Source organism: Manis pentadactyla, chromosome 2, assembly GCF_030020395.1.
Source record: "Manis pentadactyla isolate mManPen7 chromosome 2, mManPen7.hap1, whole genome shotgun sequence".
Classification (NCBI taxonomy): Eukaryota; Metazoa; Chordata; class Mammalia; order Pholidota; family Manidae; genus Manis; species Manis pentadactyla.
Genome location: NC_080020.1, coordinates 42,467,461 through 42,493,163, shown reverse-complemented (window position 1 = coordinate 42,493,163; position 25,703 = coordinate 42,467,461). Strand labels below are relative to the sequence as shown.

Below are 25,703 nucleotides of genomic sequence, written 5' to 3'. Positions count from 1 at the left end.
GGTATCCTAATCCAGGCTGCTTGGGCATGCTGGCAAGGGCAAGAACCCAGGCGTGGCTATCAGCATGAATACTTTGTCTCTCTAATATCACCAGCAAGGCCACCCTTTTGCTCCAATGTGGCAGGTGCTATGTTAAGCACGAAGATGCAGGAAGTCATTTCATCTTCAAAAGGCTGAATGGCATGAGAGCCATTTTTACCCCCATTTTACAGATGAGGAAACCAAGACGGAGGTAAAATTACCACTCCAAAGTTGCACAACTGATGAGAGATGAAAACGTAATTCTGCCTGATTGTGATACCTAGTTTCTAACCATTGCACAGTACTCTAACCTGGTCAAAGCCTTTATAAATAAACTTGGTAGGCGTCCCAGGCCCAGGAAGAAGCCCAGCTGTAACTAGAGTTGCCTCTGATTAAACATGGTGTTAGGAAGTACGTGAGGGCTCTCAGGTCAATCTTTTCAGTAGTACCCCCATAAAGTACAATGATTCACCCCTACTAAACTGTGTTTGTGGTCAATAATTATTGTTACTGGAAGTTCCTAGAAAGATGCGAGTTTCACGTTGCTTCTGAAGAACTTGGACCAAAACCTCTCCAGTTTAATTATTTGTCAGTCACTATTCTGGGTCAGATCCCATACTAAGCCTGAAGATGCCAAATGGAATAAGTCACAATCTTCCTTCAAAGAGTTCATCCAGTAATGAAGGAGACAGGCGAGTAAATAGATCACTGTATTATTACACAATAAGTGGCAAAGAGAAGCAAGTACAGAGACTAGAAAGAGCACAGAGGAAGTCTTTCCAAAGGAGGGGATTTCTGGGTTGAATTTTAAAGTATAAACAGGTGTTCAATGGTAACTCAAAAAGCTTTACACATTCAAAAGGGGTGGCGGCATTGGGCAGTAGCATGCAGTCCATCAGCTATAGCAGTTTTTGTCCTCTTGGAGCATATAATGAAGGATGTGTAGATGCAAGAGATGCAGCTAAACACATTGACAGTGACCAATCATGATGGGTCTTATATCCTAGGCTAAAAGGCTAGGATTTTATACCGAAGACAGTGTAGGGGGAAAGGCATGATTCTATGCCCTGAAAATGGAAATGATCTGGCTTGCTTTCAAGAAAACTCACTCTGGCATCAATAAGGAGGGAGGATAGGATAAAGCCATCAAGAGGCAAGATGGGCCTTTAAAAGTATAAACGTGAGATGCAGAGGCTAATGCTCAGGTGAGAGAAGTAAGGTTGGACAGGAAGGAATGGACACCAGGATAATAGCAAGAGGACTGGGTGACTGGTTGACTGTGGGCTGTGAGGGGGCGAGAGGAGTCCAGGATGATGCCAACTTTCTGTTAGGTGAGTGGGTGGACCCTGGTACTACCAGCTGAAGTAGTGCCTTCAGGAGAGTGAGCAGGCAAGAGAGAGGGGTTGGGAGGATGATGAGTTTATATCAGGACTTGTTTAGGTTAAAGTGTGCCAGGAAGTGAAGATCACCAGGCAGAGCAGAGCTCCCAGAGAGACTCTTCTCTGTTCCCATAAGGAAATGTCTGGAAGGACTCAGTCCTGGACAAGGCAGGGACACCCAAGCTGGGAGCTGCTAAGATGCAAATGGTCAACTGTTGCAATAAACTGGCTTCTATCACAAAACATGGGTTGGCTTCGTAATCTGAGGAAAGGATGGCTCTTGAAGCCTACGGAGAACCTTGATTTCCCACTTATTTATTCCCCATGCTCCCCTTTCTTGGTAAATGACACTATCATGCACCAAAGCTCAAGCCCCAATCTAATGCCTAACCTTCATGCTCCCCTTTCTCTCTCCCATTCATCCTCAAGTACACTCTGTCTCACACAGCCCCATCACCACTTATCTCCCACCCTGCTTTATTTTCTTCATAGCAATTATACTGTCTAAATATACTCCTATCTAATTTATATACTAAAATAATATTATACATCTGTCTACTTGTTTACTGTCTGTGTCCCCTTTGGCATATAGGTAACAGGAGGGAAGGGGCTTTGTCCTGTTCTCTGTACCCCTAATCCTAAAACAGTGCCTGGCACACTGTGAGTTCAATAAGCATTTGTTAAATGAAATTCTTGATCTGAGCTCTTCTCTCCATCTCTGATGCCACCGCACTGAGTCAAGCCTCCACACAGTTCCCAGAGTGCTCCCTCATTCCCCCCCCACCTTAGTGACTGATTGCATTTGAGCCAGGAGGGCAAGGGAAAGACTCAGGTAACCAGTCTTTAAATTTTCAAGTCATGGCACCTGTCCAATCTGCCTATTCTCCACAAAGCAGCCACAGTAGCCCACTTGTGGGATTAATATGTAAATCAAGTATAGAAATCAGATGTATAATCATATATGACTTGATTATTTTTCCTGTAATTCCTGATAAGTGATCAAGAACAGAACAAACAAGACCAAAACAGTTTCTGTGGCCTAATTGCCCTTGCTATTGTTTCAATACCTTGTAAGATGTCGCGCCCCAGGAGACCAGAGACTGCCGAGGATTCAGTTTACAGTTAGTTAATGGTTGTCTATTAGGTCCCCCACACAGAATTCTATTGTTATTAACATGCATTTGCTCAATAAATACGAAGGGTGCCCTCTCAGTACCACTCTTGGGCTGTAACGCCTTGAGTCCCCTGGCTGGCCCTTTCAGACCATCGATACCTCATCCTGTCTCCTCCCTTATCTGCGGGTCATTAGCAGGGAGGGGACCGACACCCACTAAAATCATAGATCTTATCACTCTCTACTTAGAATCTTCCGGTGTCCTCAAGGTCTAGCATGCCCATCTTTCCAACTTCTTCTCCAATCACTTTATTCCTTGCTCACTCTCATACTCTGCTTCTCTTTCTTAAAGCAAACCTACCTTCAGTCCCAGTCACATCACGGTCTTTCCTGGCAATGTGCAAGGATCCCAGCTCATGCGCTGCCTCTTAGGAGAAGTCTTCTCTGACCATCCAGACTGAAATAGAGCCCTCCTCCTCTCTCCCAGCACATCGACCTCATTATTTCCTTCATATTACTTATTACAGACTACTGTTGTTCCCTAACCTGTTAACTTCTCACTCTTTATCCATCACTCTGCCCCCTAATTTGTACTCCAGTGCCCAGAACAAAGTTAAAGCTCAATTAACATTTGTCGGATGGAATTGTGCTTCCATGAATATGCTGGTGATACCACTGGTACTCGTACTAATGGTTCTTTCCCACAGTGAGATCCTGATTTGAATTTGCGGATTTAAGGACTGACTGGAGCATGTTTTTAACACCTAACCAGAGACAGAATCCATTGGTCTGGGCTTTGAAGCTAGGATGTGTGTGTTTGTATCTTTGTGTGTTTTCTTCAAGTCAGGAGACCTCATGATCATCATTAGGTAAACCTACCACCTGTCTCCATGGATACCACTCAGAGCAAAACAAGGACGTGTAAAGTCTCCTCTTTCACTTTGCAAGAGGGGGTGGATTTATTGTGTTTGGTAAGACAATATTGAGACAGGAAGACAGTATCTTCGCCCCTTTAGATATTCTTCCCAGCTCCTGCACTCACTCTGCTAGCACGAGTTTTGAGAACATGCACCAAGCTAAAAGAAAATGCAGTTAACTAGACAGGGCTGGAGGAGCAGGTTGGGGCTGATAGCCAACAGGGGCTGCAGAAGGAAGATTCTGCTCAGAGGCTGAAATGGGATAGCCTCTCAGTTTCAATACATTAGGAAAAACATAGAGAAACATAGTTGAGCACATCTCATATTACTCCTGAAAAAGAAACATCAGTGAACCTCAAGAATCAGATATGGAAGAAATCTCAGACTACCATTTCATTTTACAGATGAAATGAAACCCCAGGGGGTGAAAAGACTCTCCCAGGATCATACAGAAATTCTGTGGCTATTCTAAGACTAGAATTCTCACTCTTCAAAGTTCAGTGTTTACAGGTGTAAAACTAACTTTTAAGCTAAACTAATATAAGTCATTCATGTGTACACTCATCTCTGTGGCCATAGAAACTAGTAAGAGCCTGTATGCCAAACTCACTTAAATTCCTCTGGTTTCTCATTTCTAGCTCCCCTTCCTCTTTGTCCACAGCAAGCCTATCACAAGGCCTATGTATCACTTCCCCTTTGACTTCCAACCTGATGCAATCAGAAAGAGGCAGGAAACAACCAAAAGATGTATCTCAGTAGAGAACAAGGTACACATTCGAGAGTTACAGAACCAGTGGATCAATCATATTAGACAATGAACACTCTTTGAAGCCCTGTCAGATCAGAAATCATGACTCTCTCCCAGTGAAAATGTGGGAATACAGGACTATTCGAGGATCTCTAGGGTTCTGTGTGTGATGCAGTAACAACAGGGAAAAAAAGGAGAAAAGAAAGTTAAGTCTACTGTCAGGGTTCTAAGGTATCAGGTCATGTATCTGGGAACTCAGAAGAATATCTCCATAAGAAATATAAGTAAAAATGTATTTTTAAATAACAAGTGTGGAACCTCAGATCAAAATAACAAGAAACTACAAAGCACCAATTAGATATGGGGCCCAATCATAAATAATTATCTTGGGCAAACAGTCTAGATACTTAACCTTTCATCTTATCTTTACAATAAGGATAACAATACCAATTATAAACGTCGTCATCAATTACTGATCACTATCTATACGATAGGCAATGAGTGAGCACTTTCCATGCCTTCTTTCATCTAATCCCCATCACAATCCCATGAAATGTAGGCATTGGTATTTCCAATGGGAAACAAGAGAGATGAAGCAATTTGTCCAGATTAATACAAAGTTGTAGGACCAAGATATGAATTCAAGTTTGAGTTCTTAATCATTATATATCAAAGGGTGGTTGGGAGGATTGAACTTACATTAAAATTTAAAAATAAGGAAAGCATAAGTGCCAGCTGTTAGTACGGGCTCCCTAAATGGTAGTTCGTGTCCGTTCCTGTCTTTTTTCACAACCCGTCTTACTCTCCACAAGAAAGGAGCAATAAGGTTCCCCATCACCCAATAGTCCTGAATTCCTGGTCAGCTGAGAGACAGGTGTGGAGGGGAAGCCAAGAAATCCCCAACGCCAGCCCTTCCCGTTCCAGCTAGAGGACTCAGAATTTAGGAGACACAGGGAAAGGGGTGCCTGTGAGAACTAGAGCATTTACTTTTCTTCTCTGGCAATCAGTTTCCACTGTGCAGGGCCCCTGAGGGTAACCGAATGGAGGCAGAGAGCACGTACTCTGCAAATTAACTTCCCAGACCCTGCCCTGTTCTCAAAATGAGAGAGATAATAAAATGAATAGTGACTGTAGGTAAGTTCTGAACAAGTTTGCTGAATTGAATCAAATAATTCACAAGTGTTTCGCCCAGAGCCTGCGGCATGGTAAGCGTTCAATAAACAATACTTATTACTGATACTGTCATTATCGTCATCATTCCAACTCCAGCATTCGATGTGTTTCTTTTAAGCCAGAGGATTCCTTTGTGAATGAGTTTAATTTACAAATACGTCCAATGGTTCGCCTAAAGAGCGGCTCTAGAGTCTTGTATTTAGCGCTTTCCATTGCACAATGACTTGGCCTTCTATCTCCTGGGGAAGTCTGCGACGTACAACAGCCATGGCGGTACTTGCAAAGCGTTGCCTTTCTCTTCTCTTTGGGCGGCGGAGCAAGGCCTGGGCCCTAGACTTCCGCAGCCCGCCAATCTCAGCCACCATTGGCCGCTTGGTCGCTGGCGTGACTGAGGCCCCGCCCCCTTCTCTCTGGGCCCATTCTGAGCCGATCTCCGGACGTGAAGGAGCCTCCGAGGAGGGACCGCGATGCATCTTGGGCTTTGTGGTCCTTCTGCAGAGCTGCAGCTAGAGAGTGGGGCCTCACGCCCGGAAGAACTACAGTCCCCAGCAGCCGGGCGGGAATCGCAGGGAGGGTGGGCTCGCGTCACGTGGAAGCTCAGCCTGGGCGGGCTATTTCTCAGTACGGCGGCGGCGGCTCTGGGGATCGGGGCCTTTTGTTCGGAGCGGCTGCGGGGGGCCCCGGAGCGGCGAGGCCGGCGGCCTTCCCCAGCTCGCTGGGTCCTGGCCGCCCCTCGCTGGGGTGGAGGGGCCGCCCCCTGGGCCGGGCCTCGCCTCAGGCGCCGCCGCCCCGCCCTAGGCCCGCCCCGCCCGGCCTGAGGGGAGGAACTGGCTGGGCCTCCCCGCGCGGCCCAGCCACCTCCGGAGTCACCGCCGCTACCCTCCGTGCGCCGAACTGGAAACTGCCCCTCGCCCCTCAGGCCGACGCCATGAAGATCAAGGATGCCAAGAAGCCCTGTAAGATGGGGGCTTAGGTCCGCCGGGTTGGGAGAGCATGTTGGGCCCGGTATGGAAGCCCCGTGGCGGAGCGGCCTGGTTCCAAGCCGTGGCTCCTCGCTGGCGCCCAGCGCGGGATGGGGCGGAGGGACCATTTCAGCCCCTGGTTCGAGGCTCCCTCCCATCCCCCTATTCGCGTGAAGAACGCTTGCCGCCCCCCTGGCCTCTTCCTCCCACTTCCACCTCGAAATCTGGGAAGGTGCAAGGGAGAATTTTTTATTCGGGTTTTGCCTAGGAAGACTGGAGCCACTAGTCTGCTTTTCCAGCTTTCTCTGAAGTCGGGTTAAAAATGGGTGTCATGGCTGTCAAATTGCGCGGGGTCATTTACCACCCTTCTTTGCTGATTTCTAGGCTTCCTGTTGGTGTCCTTGAAATCCAGGGGTTCCCGGGACTTATCACTGTTGTTACAATTAGAGCTTTAGACACGCACATGTAACCTGCTATTGGGTAATTGTCTTGGCTTGTTTTTGTTTAGAATATCAACTCGTTCGTATTTGTTTTTTTTTTTTTAAGATAAAAAAGATAAATCACCCGCATTCCCGCCACTCGGAGCTAGCCACATTAATATTTTGGTGAATACTCATAAAGGTTTTTCTAGGACTATATATTCATGTACTTTTCTTAAAAAACATCATTCCCATGCTTAAAGAGATCAGCTTCTTTATATTTAGCCTTTTAAAATCCTTTTACTCCTGTAAATGGCCTATTTAATCACTCAGCCATGTGATTAAAGCCATACTTAAAGAACATTGTTTCAGAGCTAGTGTACATGTGGGGATGCATGCTTATATCTTAGAATTGTATCGATATTTTGTAGTTTTCACAGTGTCTCGTAAGATCCTCCCAACAGTTCTGAGAAATCTGCCATAACAAGGTGCACTGACATAAAGCACTCAAAACTGCTAATTGTTATTTAAATGAGATAATTGTCTCAATTTTACAGAAGAATAAATTGAATTTACTGAGCCCCAAAGTAACTTTGCCAAGGCTACACCAACCAATTCTGTTCTAATGAGGTTAAGAACATTCAGTCAAGAGACTCACAGTCCAGTGTTCATGCTTATGCAACTGTAAAACATAGTCTGAATACTTGGAGGAACACAAAACCTTTCTGATCTGGTTTATCTGCTAATTTAAAAAAATTAAATTTAATGATTTCTTGTAATAGCTAAAGAATTCTTATTAAGAAAGTCTATAAAATAGTGATATGAAGGTTTAAATGACAAAGTAATACAGAAACATTTACTTGTTTTACATTGCTGACTTAAACTAATTGTAAACAGATGGAGTAAGGTAGAACACTTGGAAACCTTCCCTCAACACATACATTTTTTCTGCTTGTCTTAGAATTTCGATTTAGGAAAATGAGTTTAACAATGACAAGCTCAAATTTTGACTCTTGTGGTGTTTTCTTTTTGCTATGATTAGTGATTTGATTACTTAGATTTGGGCAAACTTCCACTAATCTGTTAGGAATACCACCTCTGTCAAAGGTGTTTCAGCAAAGATGTGAGATGATTGTTGTGATCATTTTTGCATTGTTGATTTAAAAAATCTACTTCAGTGGGCAATAACCCTTAAGGAAATCGTAATAGTTCTTCCAATTTAATTTACAGTTATTTCATAGAACCTTCTGTTTCTTTAGTCCACATACAAACAAGTAGGTCACACAAAGGTTTGAAATTGAATGGTAATGTCCTATTTCATGAGTTCCTGGTTCTTGGTGGTTTTTTACTCTTTATGCCTTACATATGATACACATTTTATAATATTCTTCAGTATTTAAACCAAAGAGAGATTTAATACAGTGTAATAATAAAACAGCTTTGTTTTTTTTACTTTGCGTGTAAAGTTTTTGAGATAGGACAGGTTTGGTTGTTTCATGAAAGTAGATCAACAAAGGCATTTTAAAGAAAAATTTGTGGAAGGTTTTGTTTTTTCTTTATCATTTTAATGACAACTATACCCGAACAGCCATTTTCTCTCTGAAGAAAGAGTCAAAATAGTAACACTTTTATGCACGCTAAAGGTTCTACTGCCTGCTCCAGTTTTGTGTTTTGGAATTGGGTGTTGATAATACCTTTAGGGTCAAAACCCTTGGTGCTTGTACATAGCTTTAGAAAACTAGGTAATTTTATAATACTCTTCAGTGATGTAGCTATAAACCTGAAATATTTTCCTAGGCCTTATGGTTCCTTTGAAATGTAATTCATGATTTTGTTGAAGATTTGAAAGAGTTCTTCATGTAAGTGTTAATTGGCGTTTTGCTTCCAAGATTGGCAGTATTCCAGTATTTTAAACCTGGGCATAGACAGGGACTTCTAATTAAAAATGAAAACGGTATGAACTTTGAACCCTGTACTGCTTCAGCTCTGTACTGATTTATTTGAAAGAGGAGGAGATACCATATGTAACTCATCATGGGATACTCTTTAAAACATTCTAGATTTCATGAATAAACTGTAGCAAAATTTAGTGATAGCACATTTCTTTCTACCTAAGAATATGTAATTACATGGTTTCTACTTTTTGAAAAAAATTGTAGCTGGCCTGTTTTCTCAAGAGTGTGTTCCTTATTTAAGATGGCCTCTGTTCCTAGCCACCCAAGAAAATGGAGAAAATTTAGTCATTGTCCCCTGCAACTTACTTGTTTATACAGATCTATAGATAACATAAAAAGCATAGTGCCTATTGGAGATATTGCTACCCTAGCTTCCCAAATTAGGGTTTTAAGTCATTTTACTTTTTTAAAAAAATGTTCCTTTTTTAAAGATTGTCTTTAATATAGACCTGGATCTGCATGCAACTTGAGGTTCAGATACAAAAACAATGTTTTTTTGTTCTTCTCCAAAAGACAATAATAAAAATTACTCCTTCCTCATCTTCAATATCATTTACTAATTTCAGTAAATGTAAATTATGAAATAGAGAAGTACAGAGAATCCTTTCTCACTGAATCAAGGATTGTTCCCAGTTTCTGATGGTATGCATGTATCAGATAAGATATGAATATTTATTAAGAAAGTTGGATTTTAGAGGAAACTAATTTTCCATAACAACTTACACAGAAAAAATGTTAAGTACATTTGGTTATAAGGCATTTTATAATCCATATCTTGAGTATTATTTTTGAGTCTCTATCATAATGATTTAATCCTAGCGAAAGAAATAGACCGGAAAGCAACTAAGAGGAAGGGAGGTTAATGGGTTTTCCAAAGTCATACAGTTCAGTTAATGAGAAAGGACCAAGTCCCAAACCCAAACGATTGTGCCTCTCCAAATGTGCTTGTCTCCAAATAGACTTACCATCAATATTATTAATAGCTAAATAAATCAATTAGGTACCAAAGAACCCTAATATGTTCAATGGGCAAAGAAAAAATATTTATTTTTAAGAAGGTGCTCTTCTTTGAGTTACTTGAGGTGATTATAGGCCAGTTTTACTACAATTTTATTAAAATATTTTTAGAAACATTTTCAAGTTCTCAGTGATGATCTATTAACAGAATTGGTCCAAATTTTTCCTATAACTTGTTCGATAAGTATTTAATAAATGAAAAAGAATGCCTACCAGACGAGAAATTAAAAAGCCCTGGGCCAGCTCCAACCATCTATGTTAGGGATTTTTGGAAAATATACAAAATAGCACTTTGAAGGGGAAATGCTGAGTTGTAAATAAATGTTTCTTACTCTGTAAGTATTGACTGAATGCATGATTCAGGGTCAATGAAATTAGTGGCTAATTGACTAGTTCCTAATTTACATTTGCAAAATCTACATATATGTACATATGTATTTTTTTTTATCCACAGCTTTCCCATGGTTTGGCATGGACATTGGGGGAACTCTAGTGAAGCTGTCATATTTTGAACCAATTGATATCACAGCAGAGGAAGAACAAGAGGAAGTTGAGAGCTTAAAAAGTATCCGGAAATATTTGACTTCTAATGTAGCATATGGATCCACTGGTATTCGGGATGTACACCTTGAACTGAAGGATTTAACACTCTTTGGCCGAAGAGGGAACTTGCACTTTATCAGATTTCCAACCCAGGACCTGCCTACTTTTATCCAAATGGGGAGAGATAAAAACTTCTCCACATTACACACGGTGCTATGTGCTACAGGAGGTGGTGCTTACAAGTTTGAAAAAGATTTTCGCACAGTAGGTGTCTATTACTCAAAGCCAAAAATTGATGCCCATTCTCTCTAATACTGAAAATTGAGGCTAGACTTCCATCTAGTATGTTTCTTAGATTAGTTCCCCTGCAGGTACAGAGGAAGTATGTATTCATGACTGGATTTGGGGACATTTAAACACCTGTATAGGATGAGTAAAAATTGCCCAGCTTTGGGCCTGTTGTACATAATATTTGATAAAGCTAATTTTAGGGACTGCTACAAAGCCACAGTGAAGGGGGACTTCAATGAATTTGTCCTGTGTTTGCATGATTTTTTGAGTCTAGTCATCTCTCCCAAGGCCATCTCCTTCCCAAACCCCAACTAAAGTCAGTATATGCCTGAAATGCAAGTCCCATTACCCTTTCTCCCTGGTTTTATACCATCAAACCTACCATGTTCCTGTCCCAAATGGGGTCATTTGATATGGCAAGAGAACTGTAAGTGTTGATTTATGTGCTAGTAGGGATTTGCCAAGCTTCCTTTCCTTTCTTTCCATTAGCATAAGGATTTAAAAATTGGCATTGGAGCTACCTAAGTTTGTTTTCCCTGAAAATACACATGTGGACCATTTAATTTCTCAAATTCATGTAAGAAAATTCTGTTAATAAAATATAAGTGATCATTTATAGGGCTCACATAAGTGAGCCCCTTGTAATTTGAGGTAGTTTAAAAGTAAATTTTTATTAAAAAACATTCTTGTGATGGATAATACTAATTTGTATTCAGTTTATTGAGTAATCTGAGCATAAATTTCATGGATTTGAGGCCTGTTTGTTTGGACATGTGATATTTAATGTTTGCTAGTATTCTTGCCAAAAAACACTGTCCATAAAGCCAGCTTTCACCTGGCCATTGAAGATAGTGTTATCCAAATACAAAGTTTTAATTTTTTTTTAAGTACTGGTATTAAGTTCTGAAATTCTATAATACTTGTTTTGTTGATGTTCAGTTATTTATTAGGCCAATATTTGGGCATCTAGTATATGCCTGATACTGTGCTAGACACAGAATTCATCTAGAATGCAGTATTCTAGACTACACACATAAGTGAATTATAAAGTTCAATGCCTTATAATTAATACCACTGCTATGAAGAGAGGTGCCATGAGAACAGAGGAGTGATAAGTCCTAGTGAATTGGAAAGCTTCCCAGATACTGAAGCTGAGATCTTTGATAACAAATATTTTATAGTATACTCTTTACTAACCTGAAATGAATTTAAGAATTTCAAAGTAGTACATAAGCTACACTATAAAGACAGGGAGTTAAGTATTTATATGTAGTAGGTAGATTCTCTGGTAATCTGGTACATGAGAGGGTATAATGAAGCAGTTAGATGCTTGCCACCTATGCATGGATTCACTGAATTTTAAAGCCACAAACTCTTAGGTTGATATGGTATGTTTTACTGGAGAATCAAATACCACAAATGGTGTTTCCTATGGTGATACAACTTGCCAGGATGCTAAACAATACTTGGTAAAATGCCAGACAATGAAAAGTACAATATTTTCTCAGTTTATATGAAAAGTACAATATTTTCTCAGTTGCATTCTTAGCACATTTAGTATGTATTAAAACCATGTAAAAAATGCTTTGTGTTAGTAATGGCTCTATAGCATCTTACTATGCTGATGGACAGTAATGGGGTATGTGGTGGGGACTTGATAATAGGGGGAATGTAGTAACCACAGTGTTGCTCATGTGAAACCTGAGCATAAGATTGTATACCAATGATACCTTAATAAAAATAAATAAATGAATGAAAAGAATTGATGATTAAAATATATTACCTACTATTCCTTGTAGCAGTCATCTTTGGTCACCTGAGCTACTCTTTATGAACAGGTAGAGGTTATGCACCAAATCAGGGAACATACTGAATATCCTTAGGAAAATTACTTCATCCTCAACTTGTTCGATTTTTCATACTTTATGTCAACATTTTTTTTAAAAACTTTTTTTTTAAAGAATGATTTGTGTTTATACACATAGATAGGCTCAGATAATTATAAACAAAATTTTCTGCCTACAAAAATGTAAGGATACTCAAAGATAACGCAGAAATGGGAAAATTCTTTGTTTTGTACAACTGCCCCACCATTGCAGATGTCTGGCATCCCAAGGCTCTGCCCACTAAGTGTTACTCTCCTCTCCACTTTTGTGAAAACTAAGTTGTACCCACAGATTTCCAAAATGCCTCCATCATCATTCATCACTGAGGTACAACCATCATCATCATCATCATCACTGAGAAGCACTGGACCAAGGTTTTGACGTGAAACTACTGAAAATGTTTTGGGGTCATAGATGATTTTGAAGTTTGTAGAGTATGTGAAAATTACACAGTACTGAGTCAAGTATTTTGTATGCTGTCCTTTGTTCACTTTATAAAAGTTTGGTGTTTTTTTTTTTTTTTTTTTACAGATTGGAAACCTCCACCTGCACAAACTGGACGAACTTGACTGCCTTGTAAAGGGCTTGCTGTATATAGATTCTGTCAGTTTCAATGGACAAGCAGAGTGCTATTATTTTGCTAATGCTTCAGAACCTGAGCGATGCCAAAAGATGCCTTTTAACCTGGATGATCCTTATCCGCTGCTGGTAGTGAACATTGGTTCGGGAGTCAGTATTTTAGCAGTCCATTCAAAAGACAACTATAAACGAGTAACTGGGACAAGGTAGTATCCTTTCTGTTCTTGTTGTATCATTCATATTTTATACAGTGGAAGTTGTGAAATCAGTTTATTAATGGTAACTTCATCAGGAAAATAACTTGTATTTGTGCAATAGCAAAAAATGTGGATGTGTAAGTATAACTTGAAGTGTTGGAGATAATACTACTTTATAATTTATGTGTGCAGAATCTGAAAACTAAAATCATTTAGTATTTATATTTGGTTAGCAACAATTGGGATCAAAATTTCCATAATAAGAGTCAGTTTTAACTGGAATGATTACAATATCTTCTTTTCCTAAGCACTTTTTTCTTCCCTTATTTTTCACTTCTTTATAGATATATTTAAGCCTAAAGCTTGCCACATGTTGATTTGTTTTAAATTTAAGGGGATTATTTGGGCAACACTGATTAATTCTTAAAGGGTGAATTTAACATGAGATGTTTAAAATATCCCATAAAATTTTCTGTCATACCTGAAACATGTTTGAAATGAGATTAAAAATTTTTTCTTTATGATTCTGATGTGTGCTTCATCGGCTTTCAAGAAAGGTGGAAATTCCTATTTATTAGTCAAGAAAAATGATTTGGGGATGTTTTGCATTGACTTGTGAAAAAACTCATTTCAGTTTTAAAGTAGTAATTTTATTTAAATAATACTTTATTTTGTATTTTATTGCTCTGGTGGCTAAAAATCTACTTCCATTGTAACTTTGTATGCCAAAGACTTAAAAGGAAGCGTTATTTAAATTCCAACAGTGATTCAGGGGTAGTAGGACCTGTTAGAAATTTAGGTGAGTCTAGAGAGCAAAGGTTTTTATTTTAGGGATTAGGGAGCATTTCATTATGTAAGCATATCCCCCCAAAAAACAATAGAACCAAGTAAATTTCTCTCATTAACATGATGACCCACCTGACATAAATTTCCTCCCTGCATTCATTTCTGGGTCCTGTTAAATGTTGATGTTAATCACACTGAATTGATTTCAGCCTTGTCAGGCTGCAGTAATAGGCCTTTCACAAAATGATTTCCTGGAAACTATTTAGAATAATAAGTTTTCTCCTTTTAATTCATATGGAATTAATCTTTAACATTTATTTCTTTTTCATAAAAAAACATTTACGTTTAGCAGTTAAAGAGTGTGAGGTATCAGGTGAAGATACTAGAAGATAGAGATCTCTTGTCCTTGTGTAGTTACCACCCAATGATTTTTTCCCCTTTGGTTTATTCTTTGATCTGACAAGTTGGGGTTTGCTAAGTATTTTTCTTCATTATGTTAATATTTCAGCACTTGGCTTTAGTAATATGTTCTTTCTGTGTGTTTATTGACTAAATGAATGTTCCACCCTTTACTTTGGAGAAAGAATACGGTGTGTAAATGCAACTTACCTTGTTTCTTTATTCTTTTTAGCCTTGGAGGTGGTACCTTTCTGGGTTTATGCAGTTTATTGACGGGCTGTGAAAGTTTTGAAGAGGCTCTTGAAATGGCATCCAAAGGTGACAGCACCCATGCTGACAAGCTGGTCCGTGATATTTATGGAGGAGATTATGAAAGATTCGGTCTGCCAGGTTGGGCTGTAGCATCTAGGTAGGTTTAACATTTATGTTGTGATAAAGTTGCTTATTTAGTTTTTAGAAAACAATTAAGTTGTAAGGGGGCTTCCTCTTATCCAGTTGAGGTTCCAAGTTTTGAACATTCATGTAGTTGAAAAGAAAAATTAGACATTAGACATCTCCCTTGAGTGCACCCTATAGAAACCATTTTTATTCATTCTTGAGAGTCTTTCCAGTGTTTCTGTAAATACATATCCTTGTCCCCTCCTTATATAGAGGGTAACACCGTTGTATAGCGCACTATATGTAAGTCTTCAGTAGCACTATATTAGTCTGTTTGCCTGCCTCTATCCGTTCCTTTCTCTTCCCTTTGCCTCTCCCCCCTCCTTCCCCTCCTTTTCCTCTCCGTTCTTTCTTCCCTCCCTTGTTAACAGCTTCAAGGATTCCATTATGTGAATATATCATAGTTTGATGGGTGTTTGGGTAGTTCCAATATTTTGCTATGTACAGGTCAGTGAGTCACATTGTACATACTTGTTTAGATTTCTCTATAGAATAAACTCACAAAATGTATAAAATGTTGCTTGTTATTAGTAGTTTGATATTTTTTCATTTTTTCTGCAGTTTTGGGAATATGATTTATAAGGAGAAGCGAGAATCTGTTAGTAAAGAAGATCTAGCAAGAGCTACTTTAGTTACTATCACCAATAACATCGGTTCTGTGGCACGAATGTGTGCTGTTAATGAGGTAAATTTTTTTATTATATGAAGAATGAATTGCAGTTTTATGTACATACACCAGGCTTTCTACATGTTCCTTAAGGAGGACTCTAGGGTAGAAATTTCCTGATTCCGAGACTCATTAGGTATATATGTTATGTATCGAATTGTTTCAGTACCTTTAAAGAAAATAGCAGATAATACAAATTTGAAATAGGAAAAATAGGTATTTACATTTCATATTTACCGAGAAACCTTTTCAGAAATAAACAGTCTAAGTCTTGCAGAGACAGAGGAATTCTTCGTAAGGAGGACTTTTGCGGGAACACATCACTGAAGGCAGGTTTGCTGTTACTGCGTGACGAGTGGAGCTCCTGGAGGCGGTCTTACTGCCCTCGGCCTCTTTACAGTGCTGCCTTGTTGCATATGATCAAGCAGCATTGTACAGGGCTATGAAGGCGCTGAGACCTCATCTTCACAGGCAGTCTGGATGCTGCATACTTAGGAAGAGCTTGTGCAGCCAGGTTTATTTCATGGCTGGTTATTTTTATCTGAAGGATTATCTGAAGTAGGTTTTCCAAAAATTCAGACACCATTTCCTCCATCTGATATTTCCTCATCTTAAGATAGCTAAGGAGCCAAATGAGTGAGTAGAATCCCAGTGGAGAGAATGATTTGATGGGTTAGTCCTGGGACAGAGAATGCTGGAAGCCCAGGGGCTAGGTGCACATGCCATCACCCTAGTCAGTGTTGCTCTCCACCTTAGATCTGCAGGTTGCATGTCATTGTTGAGCATAATTTCAACATGCTGGCCAAGTTTATGGGTTTTTTTGTAATCCTAAATACATTTAAAATAATTTTCCTTGGTTTGTCTTTTTAATCTCATCAATAGTATTTCTCCAAATTACTTATTAAATGGGTTATTTATTGGCCATTTAAAAAAACCAGTTTTAACCTATAATTATTTAATTTGCTAGGATATTTCTAGAACTTTTCTTTCTTTAAAATAGACTATTCTTTATGGATTTTAGTTTATAGCAAAAATGAGTGGAAAGTACAGAGTTACCATGCATGCACCAGCACCAGATTGGTATGTTTGTTACAGTCTGTGAACCTACATTGACACATCATTATCACCCAAAGTCACTAGTTTGCATTTGGGCTCAGTCATGGTGTATATTTTATGGGCTTGACAAATGTGTAGTGACATGTCCTGAAATAATTTTTAAATATTCAGGATTATGGAGTTATGTACCAGGAATGTAATATAGGCACTAATAAAAGGTAGTAGTTGTTTACATTTTTAAGAAGAGATTTTGTAAACCCTACTATATTGTAAAATCTACTTGGTAATTCTTTTTTCAAGTCATTACCTTCTTTTCTTTTAGAAAATAAACAGAGTTGTCTTTGTTGGGAACTTTTTACGTGTCAATATTCTCTCAATGAAACTTTTGGCATATGCACTGGACTACTGGTCAAAAGGTCAGCTGAAAGCATTGTTTCTAGAGCACGAGGTATGGTAAAATACTGTTCTGTGAATTTTAATAGCATGCTTTTTGTATGAAGGTTTCATACATTGCTTCTTGCTCTGTACTTACAAGTAAGGTACAAAAGTATATGATATACCTAAATAGCATATTGATTCCCTCAGTTGGGTTGGAGTTGAGGCAGATAGAGGTTACTGTAACCTGGCAGACACCTCATTGAGATAACAGTTTCACAGTTCTTTTTTTTTTCCCTGAGATAACAGATGTTAAATGTGAACAGTACAAAAATACATAGTTCAGCGATGAAAATTCTCCTTAATCTTCCCACCACAACTTCACCCCCACCTCTACAGGTCTAACCAATGTTAACATTTTAGAGTTTGTTCTTCAAGATTTGTTCCCTATTCATTCACTACATTCAGTTAAATTATAATCTGAGCAAGTAACAATTCATATAATGCTTTGGATTGAATAAACTTGAGTTATTTCTGGTCACTCAAATGGATATATTACTGAGAATTTTAATAGTACAAGTTGTGGGTATTTGCTCTGCTCTTACCAGCTTGCCGTGTTTCATTGTCACTGCTCTTACTATACAGATAGAATGAATGATACACTCTTGTGCAGCTCCATGTGGCATGCCATAGGCTTTGAGAGTGGCAAGCAAAGCCAGAGGAAATATTTTGAGGAAAGGGGGAGCACAGAATTGCAATATAGGATTTGCAATAGAATTTGGATACTAAAAGCACAGAAGCTTTAGTATTTAAAAGCCAGACTTTAAAAATACATTTCATTATGTATTTAAATACATATTTAAAAATACATATGTTAAACTGTATTGAGAATACAGTTTTTCTTTTTACAATAGCTGACAACAGAGATTGGTGGATTTCTGAAATAGGTGTTCTCTTAAAATAAATAGATTATACATAGATATGTTTTCTTACTAGTGCCTAATATTGCATGCTACTTTAAAAGCACTACATTAATACTTGTTTTGAAATTATACAGGGATACTTTGGAGCAGTTGGTGCACTTCTTGGGCTGCCAAATTTTAGCTAAAACATCAGGTTTCTCTCTGCTAATAAATGTCATCCAAGAGGAACTGACAACCAGAGGCATTATTACTGGATTATTTGTCACTGGGAACCAAAGGATAAAAGAGTAGCTCCATTCCTGTTGATATTTAAATGTCAAAATGGTAAGCTGCTAAATGTTGCCATATTAAAAGAGAACTGGTAACGTGAAGTATTTCTAATTGAAATGCTTTCTCTTCTGTATATAAGCAGTGTTAATTTCTTAAATGCAATATAACCTCTGATTATTGAGCTTCCTCTCAAAAGATTTTCTATTTATTTTATGTAGCCAACATTGCAATACTGTATGCTCAAATACAAATCTTAAAGTCTCAGAAATGTTTAACTCATGAAGATAATTGAATCTCAGTATTTGTTATAAGTCTGTTGTATGTGTGTTTTGGTTACTAGTAAGCAGACAGTAGCATACCCTGTTTCAAAACTATTGAAATAGCAATCAAAGATGATCATTTTTATGTGATTTTAGAGATGTTAAGACAACATTATTATTAGTTTTCCTAACATACTCCCCAAAAGCATGTTTGTTGTGATCTTTCCCTAAAATTACTTTTTTCAAATGCCATAGTTTAATTGAAATACTATGTTACATAATAACCTGAATTTAAAAATGAATCTTCAAAAATGCACATAATTGATGATACTGCACTTTATGTTAAGAGTAAATCAATACAGTTCAAAATGTTTAATATTTTTAAATTGGAGGTTTAATTACTTATTTGAAAGTCTATTCAATGAGGTTCAGGACTATTCCAACAGAATATGGTTTGCATGCATTGGTAGAGTTCTGTACTCTTTCTATACCACATTTACCTTAGGCTCAAACCAGTCATTTGTGTTTAATTAGGTCTGTCTGAACTATTAAAGCTAAAGACTTAATTCTGTTATGAATAGCAACAAAATCTATTATTATTAACATATGTTATGGAAATCTAAGAGTTGTTCCGAAATTCTGGGAGTCTGAGACAGTACTGCAGAATTATAAAAGGATCAGTGTTCTGTATGTTCTGGTAGTAACAGCATTACAGTTCCAAAATTTGTAAAACCTTTTGCCTTGGAGTTTGTTCTCTAATTAAAGTCATTTTTTATAATGTAAATGTTTTCAGATTTTTACTTAGGCAGTAACATTTTCAAGGTCCAGTAGTTCAGCAGAGTTGTTTGAGACTTACTTATGGTTTAGGAAGTAGAAAAACTTGGGGGAAAAATATCTCCTCGAAGTACTATTAAATCTGGATGTACTTTGAAGAGCTTAAAAATTGTTTACAGGAAGAAGGGAGTATATTACAACATGTTCTTACAGAACACAATTCTCCATAAAGAAAGATTTTCAATAGACTATCAAGAAGTGCTTGATAAAGACATTTCTCCTTGTGGTTTTCAGATTTTGTGCTCAGATACTTAAAATTCAGTTTTCTCTATCTAAAAACATGAATGTATGAATAGCAAGAGTAAATAATTAGTGGGAAAAACATGTGAAGATAAACTTTTAGAATTTGGACCTTTGAATTCCTGTCAGTAGTCACTGTGAAAGCCTCCAGTGACTAAACGCTTCTTACTGTAATGTCTCCATTGTAGTGACTAGTAAGTAGTGTAGCCAAAAGCCATCTGTTCAGTTTACTTTACAATTTTATGACTTGGATGTCTGTACAAAATGTTTCTGTTTTTAAATGGTAACTTCAAGTTGTATCCCTGTGGCAAACTATGTTAGCAGCTACATATAGTTAGCTTAAAGACAGATTTGGGGCTGTCTTTAAGAAATAAATGGAATGGTCAAAATGTATATAGGTTCATTTGATGAATAGTTTGGTTAATCTGGGACTATAATTCATACTTTTTGTCCTTTGAAACTAAAGTTACCTGCTAAAATACATACACAGTGAACAATGATCTCACACTGTTGCTCTTTGCTTTTCTCATGGATAATCTAGAATTGCTGGAGTAATAAATAAGAACACAGAATTGCAGTGAAGTCTACCAAGATTCTGATTTTTTTATTAGCATCTCAAGAAATTTCTTGGAAGCATTCAGTGGTAAAGTGGTTTGGCTCTAATCCCAGTCAGCATAATGCCTCAACGCTCTGTGTTCTTTATAGTGCTAATAGAAATAAAATGTGAGCCACATGTAATTTTACATTTTCTGGTAGGCACATTTAAAAAGTAAAAAAAAAAATAGGTGAAATTCATTTCAATTACGTATTTCTAATTAACCCATATATCTAACTTGTTACATCAATATAAAAAGTCACTTAGGAAATATTTTTCCTTTTTGGGGGGGATACTTACTCTTTAAAATGAGTGCCTATTTTACACTTACAGCACATCTCAATTTAGGCTAAATTCCATTTCAAGTTCTCATTAGGTACATATGGGTAGTGGTAGACTGCAGTTCTAGAACTAGCTGCTAAAAATTAACGCTATCATTATCTTTTAAACTTTATAAAGAAAGGCTTTTTTAAAAAGAATGTTTGAGAGGGGAATGAATATATGGGGGCCTTATTTTTTTAAATATAGAGATAATGAAGTGGCTCTTCAGGGTTAGTTTATTTTACACAGACAAGTGGTATTTCTGACCATTCCAAAAATTCATTGCATTCTTCCATCTCATCATAGTGTGCATCATTTTTCCTGTGATACTCATCAGGTTGCCCAAGACACATCCTTGCATCCTCAGCAGTCTCCAAAATTCATACTCTTCCTCTGCAACAAATCCGATGATTCCAGGGACTTAAATCAGTCTCCCTCACCTTACCTAACTGAACTTCGAGAAGTCAATTTTAAAGAATTAAAAAAGAGACCCTGTTAATTCTTCATAGAGTTCTGTGCCCACGGGAGAATCTTTATAACTTTTGGATTTAATTTTCATTCTTAAAAACTCAACACTTTCCAATGAAAGGAGCACTATTGATTTGTTTTGGGATTTGGTAAAGAAGAGTACGTCCCAAACTCCTACCCCCAACCCCCTAAAAAACAGCCTTTTAACTAGAGACTTTTAGAACTAATGGCCTTCAGTTCTACACCAGGACTTCTCCAGAGACAAAGTACAAAGTATTACACTTGTTTGCCTACTGACATGGGCATTCCTTTCTCAGCTACTCCAGTTTAAATAGGTGAGTTCTTAATTTAGGTTAAGTCAGTGCCATTACCAATAATATACATGGTCACTAACAGGCTTTCAAGAGGTTCAAATTGTTTGCCAAATATACTCTATAATTATTCCTAAATTTTTTACCTTTGCATGCAAATGTCATTGCTGTATTGTCAGTACCAGTTTCTGAAAGTTCATTTCTGAAAGAAAAATGATGCAGCTGAAAGGGAAAAGGTTTTCCTCTACAGCCGACAGTACTCTTGCCTTGTAAGAGCAGTCCATCCCATCTTGCCTTGATTTCTAAGGTTGCATTTTTGGGTAGAAAGCTTAGCAAGGTAAGAATTTTGAAATATCTTTTATAACTACTCTGCTTATTATATGCAAAATTTTTCATATTTTACTTAGTGTATCTTCTTTTTCTCTTGAGCACTTTATGCTTTTAGTCTGTTGCATTTGAGAGTGTAGTTTAGAAATTCTCCTTTAAAGCCATGTAAAAACTGATAAAGGGTAATCGCCAGAAAAATGAGTATACAATTTTTGCCTTTATCTTACTGTTTTGTAGTATGTATAAACAAAATATCAGAAATATATTGCCTTTTTGTAATAATACTCTGACCTTATTTAAGATGATTTGCCATGAAATCTCAACAATGTCCTATTTTCCCAATAAGTTTTCTTATTTTAGTGTTTTAGTTTAATACTGAAGGGATTCAGCCAACTTTGTTTCAACAGACTACTAAAAATAATTGTGGCATGAAAGTAAGTCATCCCAGCTCTTTTGGCCATATCTAAATTCTGAGTAATTTCCACTTCCAAAGAGTTCAAATGTCTTTTTTTTTCTTTCTTGAATGTCTCTTAAAGCAGTCTTTATTGTTTGCATTATCAGTCTGGTTTATAAGTAGACCATGGGATCATAATTTGATACTGTATTTGAAGTACTGCCACTGGCCTAACCTTCTTTGAATGTTATTTTCTTTATTTGTAAATGAAGGAATTGATTTGTTAGAACAGAAAATGACTCAGTTATCATTCAGGATCCTGAGAAAGAAAGTTAGTTGCTCCATGGCAGCATTTGGAAAGACTAAATTTAAAACAGTTTGTTCAGATATTTGGTGTCATGTTTTAGAGTTAATTTTTATTTGTGTGAGTTGGTAGGTGCTACATCTTGAATTTCCACCAAACCAGTAGAATGGTATTTGGTTATTCTATCACAACGCTACGTTACTGCCTGCAGTGGCCACATGGATAACCTTAAAGTAATACGAAGGGCTTTGTATAAAAGTGTGTTCGTGTGTACATTAATCTGTAAAGGTATCTGCAATTTTTATTATGTTGATTTTTAAATTACGTGGGCATTATCAGAACTTTTCCACTGCACAGAAAGAAACATTCCCACTAAGTTTATCAATGTTTGAATATTAGATGGGATTTTTTTAATGGCCCTTTTCTTTAAGCTGTTTTTTCTGATCATTGTGAATAGGAATAGATGTGCGATAAACCCCTCCTGAAATTATTTATTGCTATTGTCTAATGCAATTCATAGCAAAATTTATAGAGCACAATGTTAATTACCTGCAAGTGAGTTGAAATATCATGGACTATAGTCTATAGTCATCTACATCAAATATGATGAAGGCCTAAAATACTTTTATCCTTAGAATGGTGTGATAATCAGATTGGACATGTATCTGACATTCGTAGCTTACTATTTGAAATAAATGTAGCAGTGTACTGATACCGGTACTTCAGGTACTAAAGTTAGTGCTGAATGATATGTTTGAGGGGAAATTGATTTTTTTTTTCCATAAAAAAATCTAAAACCTTTATTTACATTCTGACTCTTTTGTAATCAAGGGGTAATTTTTCCCTCAGATTTTCAGTCTGTTTGCTGCAGCTGCCACTAATTTTATGTTTAGAAAAACTAATGATGATTGTATTTTTCAAAGGAGTGATGTGAAGTTAAAATTCAAGATTATAAGTGTGCAACTCAATTTTAGTTCTAAAATGTTGCCTTTTTTTTAGTGTTAACATCTTTCATACCTTGCTGTGCTTACAGTTTCAGTAACTTGCAAAGAAAACATTTCATCTTTTATAAAGTATTCATGAGTAATGTAAATACTTTGAGATTATTTTAGATATCTGAGTATCTTTGAGTCATGGATATCATACCTGGTACAGTAGTTGTCACAGATACTAAGCCGTCTTCAAATTTGCCACTTTTTTCTGAGGTGCCCCTTTTAGTTTACAACACTTAGAAACAAAAGATAATTTTATAGACCTAACATCAATATGTTAGTCTCCTTGTCCCAGATATAATGAATGAATTAGGACATAAGTCATGTTAAGATGGTTTTAACATTTTCTTAATATATTGTGTGCATTTTTTGAAATTTGGCTTTTCAACTGAAGTCGAAAGCATTTGTCTTAAGTCTGCCCTGTTATTGACCAAATCACACCTAGAAGAAGGTTGTACAAGTTAATTGTACTTACATAAGCCATTTCAGTTTAAGTTGCCTTATTGTATGTGATGCATCGTTCTGTCAAGTATAAGCATTGTACATGTTGGAATTCTAACACTGAATCTGTGATATAAAAATGTATGGTGTGCTACAAATTTTATTCATAATCTTAAGTTATAGCCTATTGTAACCTATCAAACATTTCTTGTAAATTGTTTAATTTATTTTTTCATTTACGTACAGTTTATGTAAATTTTAAAAATACTTGTTGTGGCCTGTTCTGTAAACATTCCCATCCTCTTTTCCTTAATGCTTATTCGCATGAGAGACTCTTGGGTTTTGCTTGTTTGTATTGTATGGCCATTAGGCCAATTTAAGTACTGTCTTAAGCCTTCTTTTCTGTACTTTAACTTTTTCTAGTTTTGTTCATATTCTAGAATCTTAAAACCATGCCTTTTATTTCCTACTTTACAAATAAATTCTCTAAGTTGTTTACTATGTCTGTCTTTTTATCCTTTATTTTATATATTATAGTCCCACATTTGCACTCTGATTAAATGTAAGATTTGAACTGTAATGTAGAAGTAGAATATAAACTCTGAGAGCAGAAACTTTGTAAAGTCTCCTCTCCTCCTTATCCCCAGTATGTTGTTCCTGTGAATCCATGAAGTAAGAGTAGAGGTTTTGCAGGGGCGTTTTGGTTTTTGTGGGGCATTGGTGGGGGGTGTTGTTTTGGCATAGGGACATATAGTCATTTCAGCATCATGTGTCAGAAGGTAATCCTTACCATTTTGTGGTTGTGTGGGTCCAGGGATAGGAGGAAGATAGGAATTACAAAGAATCTGGAGAATATCTGTGGGGGAGCAATGAATGTGTTTAATTATCTTAATTGTGGGGATGTTTCCACAGGTGTGAGTTATGTCAAAACTCATATTGACTATTTTGAATATGGATACAAAATAACTACTCACACTAGTGTCAACACATCCAATTCCCTAACTTTGAAAGTTAAGATTTGACCAATCTTGGACACGAGAAAACTAAATTACAAACATTGTTTTTTCTTGGGTTATTTTACATAATGCTGCTTTTACCTGAAATAATGCTGTGAAGAAGGCATGCTATCTTGAGCCTTAAAGATACTTGTGTCAATCATGCTGGGAAAAAATTTTTAAGAAAGACTTAAGAGCAAACTTCAGATTAGAGATGCTGTAGAATCTTTCACACACCAAGAGCCATTGACCAGCCAAGTTTGGCAGACAGAATCCAAGAGTTAGAAGGAATCTCACAGACTGCTGATTCAAACTCGAGGTTTTACATGGAGTAATAATAAAGCACAGAGAAGTCAACTGAATTGTCCTGGGTCAATTAGGACAATATTTCTTCTTTTTATGAAGAAACATCAGCAAGTTAATATAAGCAAAACTCAACCCTAGCTCTCCTTACCACATTCCAGTGCTTTTTTTTTTTTAACCCTTGCTTTGTTGGGCAAGTAATGTGGCACCAGAATGTTATCCAAATAAATTTTAAAAATAAGTTACCATCCACGCAAGGAGGAGCAATCAATATAGGAAAAGCAGAACTACAAGTAATGAGAAAAATGCAAATATCTTTGCAAACAAATACAAGTGGACTAAATTTGCCAATTAAGAGATTGAGTTTAACAGGAAAAAAAAATTACGTGTTGCCTATAATGTTCAGTATAAGGACCTGGACAGTTTGAAATCAAAGGGGTTAAAAATCAGGCAAGTAGTAGCAAAATAAAGCTTACATAGTTATATTAAGCAAAATACACTTGAAGATAAAATCCATCATAAGGAAGGAATAGGGTCATTGCATAATCATAAAAAGTTCAGTTAACCAAGAAGTCATAACAAAATACATATGCAAGTAATCAAATAGCCAGAAAATTAAGCTAAAATTGATGAAATGATGCATTAAATTGCCATCATGATGAGATTTCAGCACCTTTCTCAATTCAAGCAAACAAAAAAGCAAATATAGTGACCACCCCAATTAAGTTACACACCAATAGTAAGAATTAAAAATCAACATAACTTACTGGTGGTTTGAGGTAGTATAGAGTAGTGGTTAAGAG

At 37.1% G+C, this 25,703-nt stretch overlaps 1 protein-coding gene across 2 annotated transcripts; it reads left to right on the top strand.

Moving 5' to 3' along the window:
- The first annotated feature begins 5,933 nt into the window (after positions 1–5,933).
- Positions 5,934–24,103, top strand: PANK3 (pantothenate kinase 3). 2 transcript variants are annotated; one of them, XM_036884706.2, is made up of 8 exons: positions 5,934–6,308; positions 6,699–6,794; positions 10,160–10,512; positions 12,957–13,210; positions 14,619–14,795; positions 15,386–15,509; positions 16,870–16,995; positions 17,980–24,103. In XM_036884706.2, the coding sequence occupies exons 3-8, from the start codon at positions 10,177–10,179 to the stop codon at positions 18,028–18,030; spliced, it is 1,068 nt and encodes a 355-aa protein (XP_036740601.1). In that variant the 5' UTR covers positions 5,934–6,308; positions 6,699–6,794; positions 10,160–10,176; the 3' UTR covers positions 18,031–24,103. The 2 variants fall into 2 exon arrangements, with proteins under 2 accessions (XP_036740601.1, XP_036740600.1); XM_036884705.2 differs by lacking the exon at positions 6,699–6,794 and having other exon boundaries at positions 5,935–6,308.
- Positions 24,104–25,703: the final 1,600 nt, after the last annotated feature.

Bases quoted from the DNA above. Each gene is read 5' to 3' on its own strand.
- PANK3 (XM_036884705.2), top strand. From the start codon at position 6,281: ATGAAGATCAAGGATGCCAAGAAGCCCT. The intron at 10,513-12,956 runs GTAGGTGTCTAT...TTTTTTTTACAG, and splicing joins TTGAAAAAGATTTTCGCACA to ATTGGAAACCTCCACCTGCA. The intron at 14,796-15,385 runs GTAGGTTTAACA...TTTTTTCTGCAG, and splicing joins GGTTGGGCTGTAGCATCTAG to TTTTGGGAATATGATTTATA.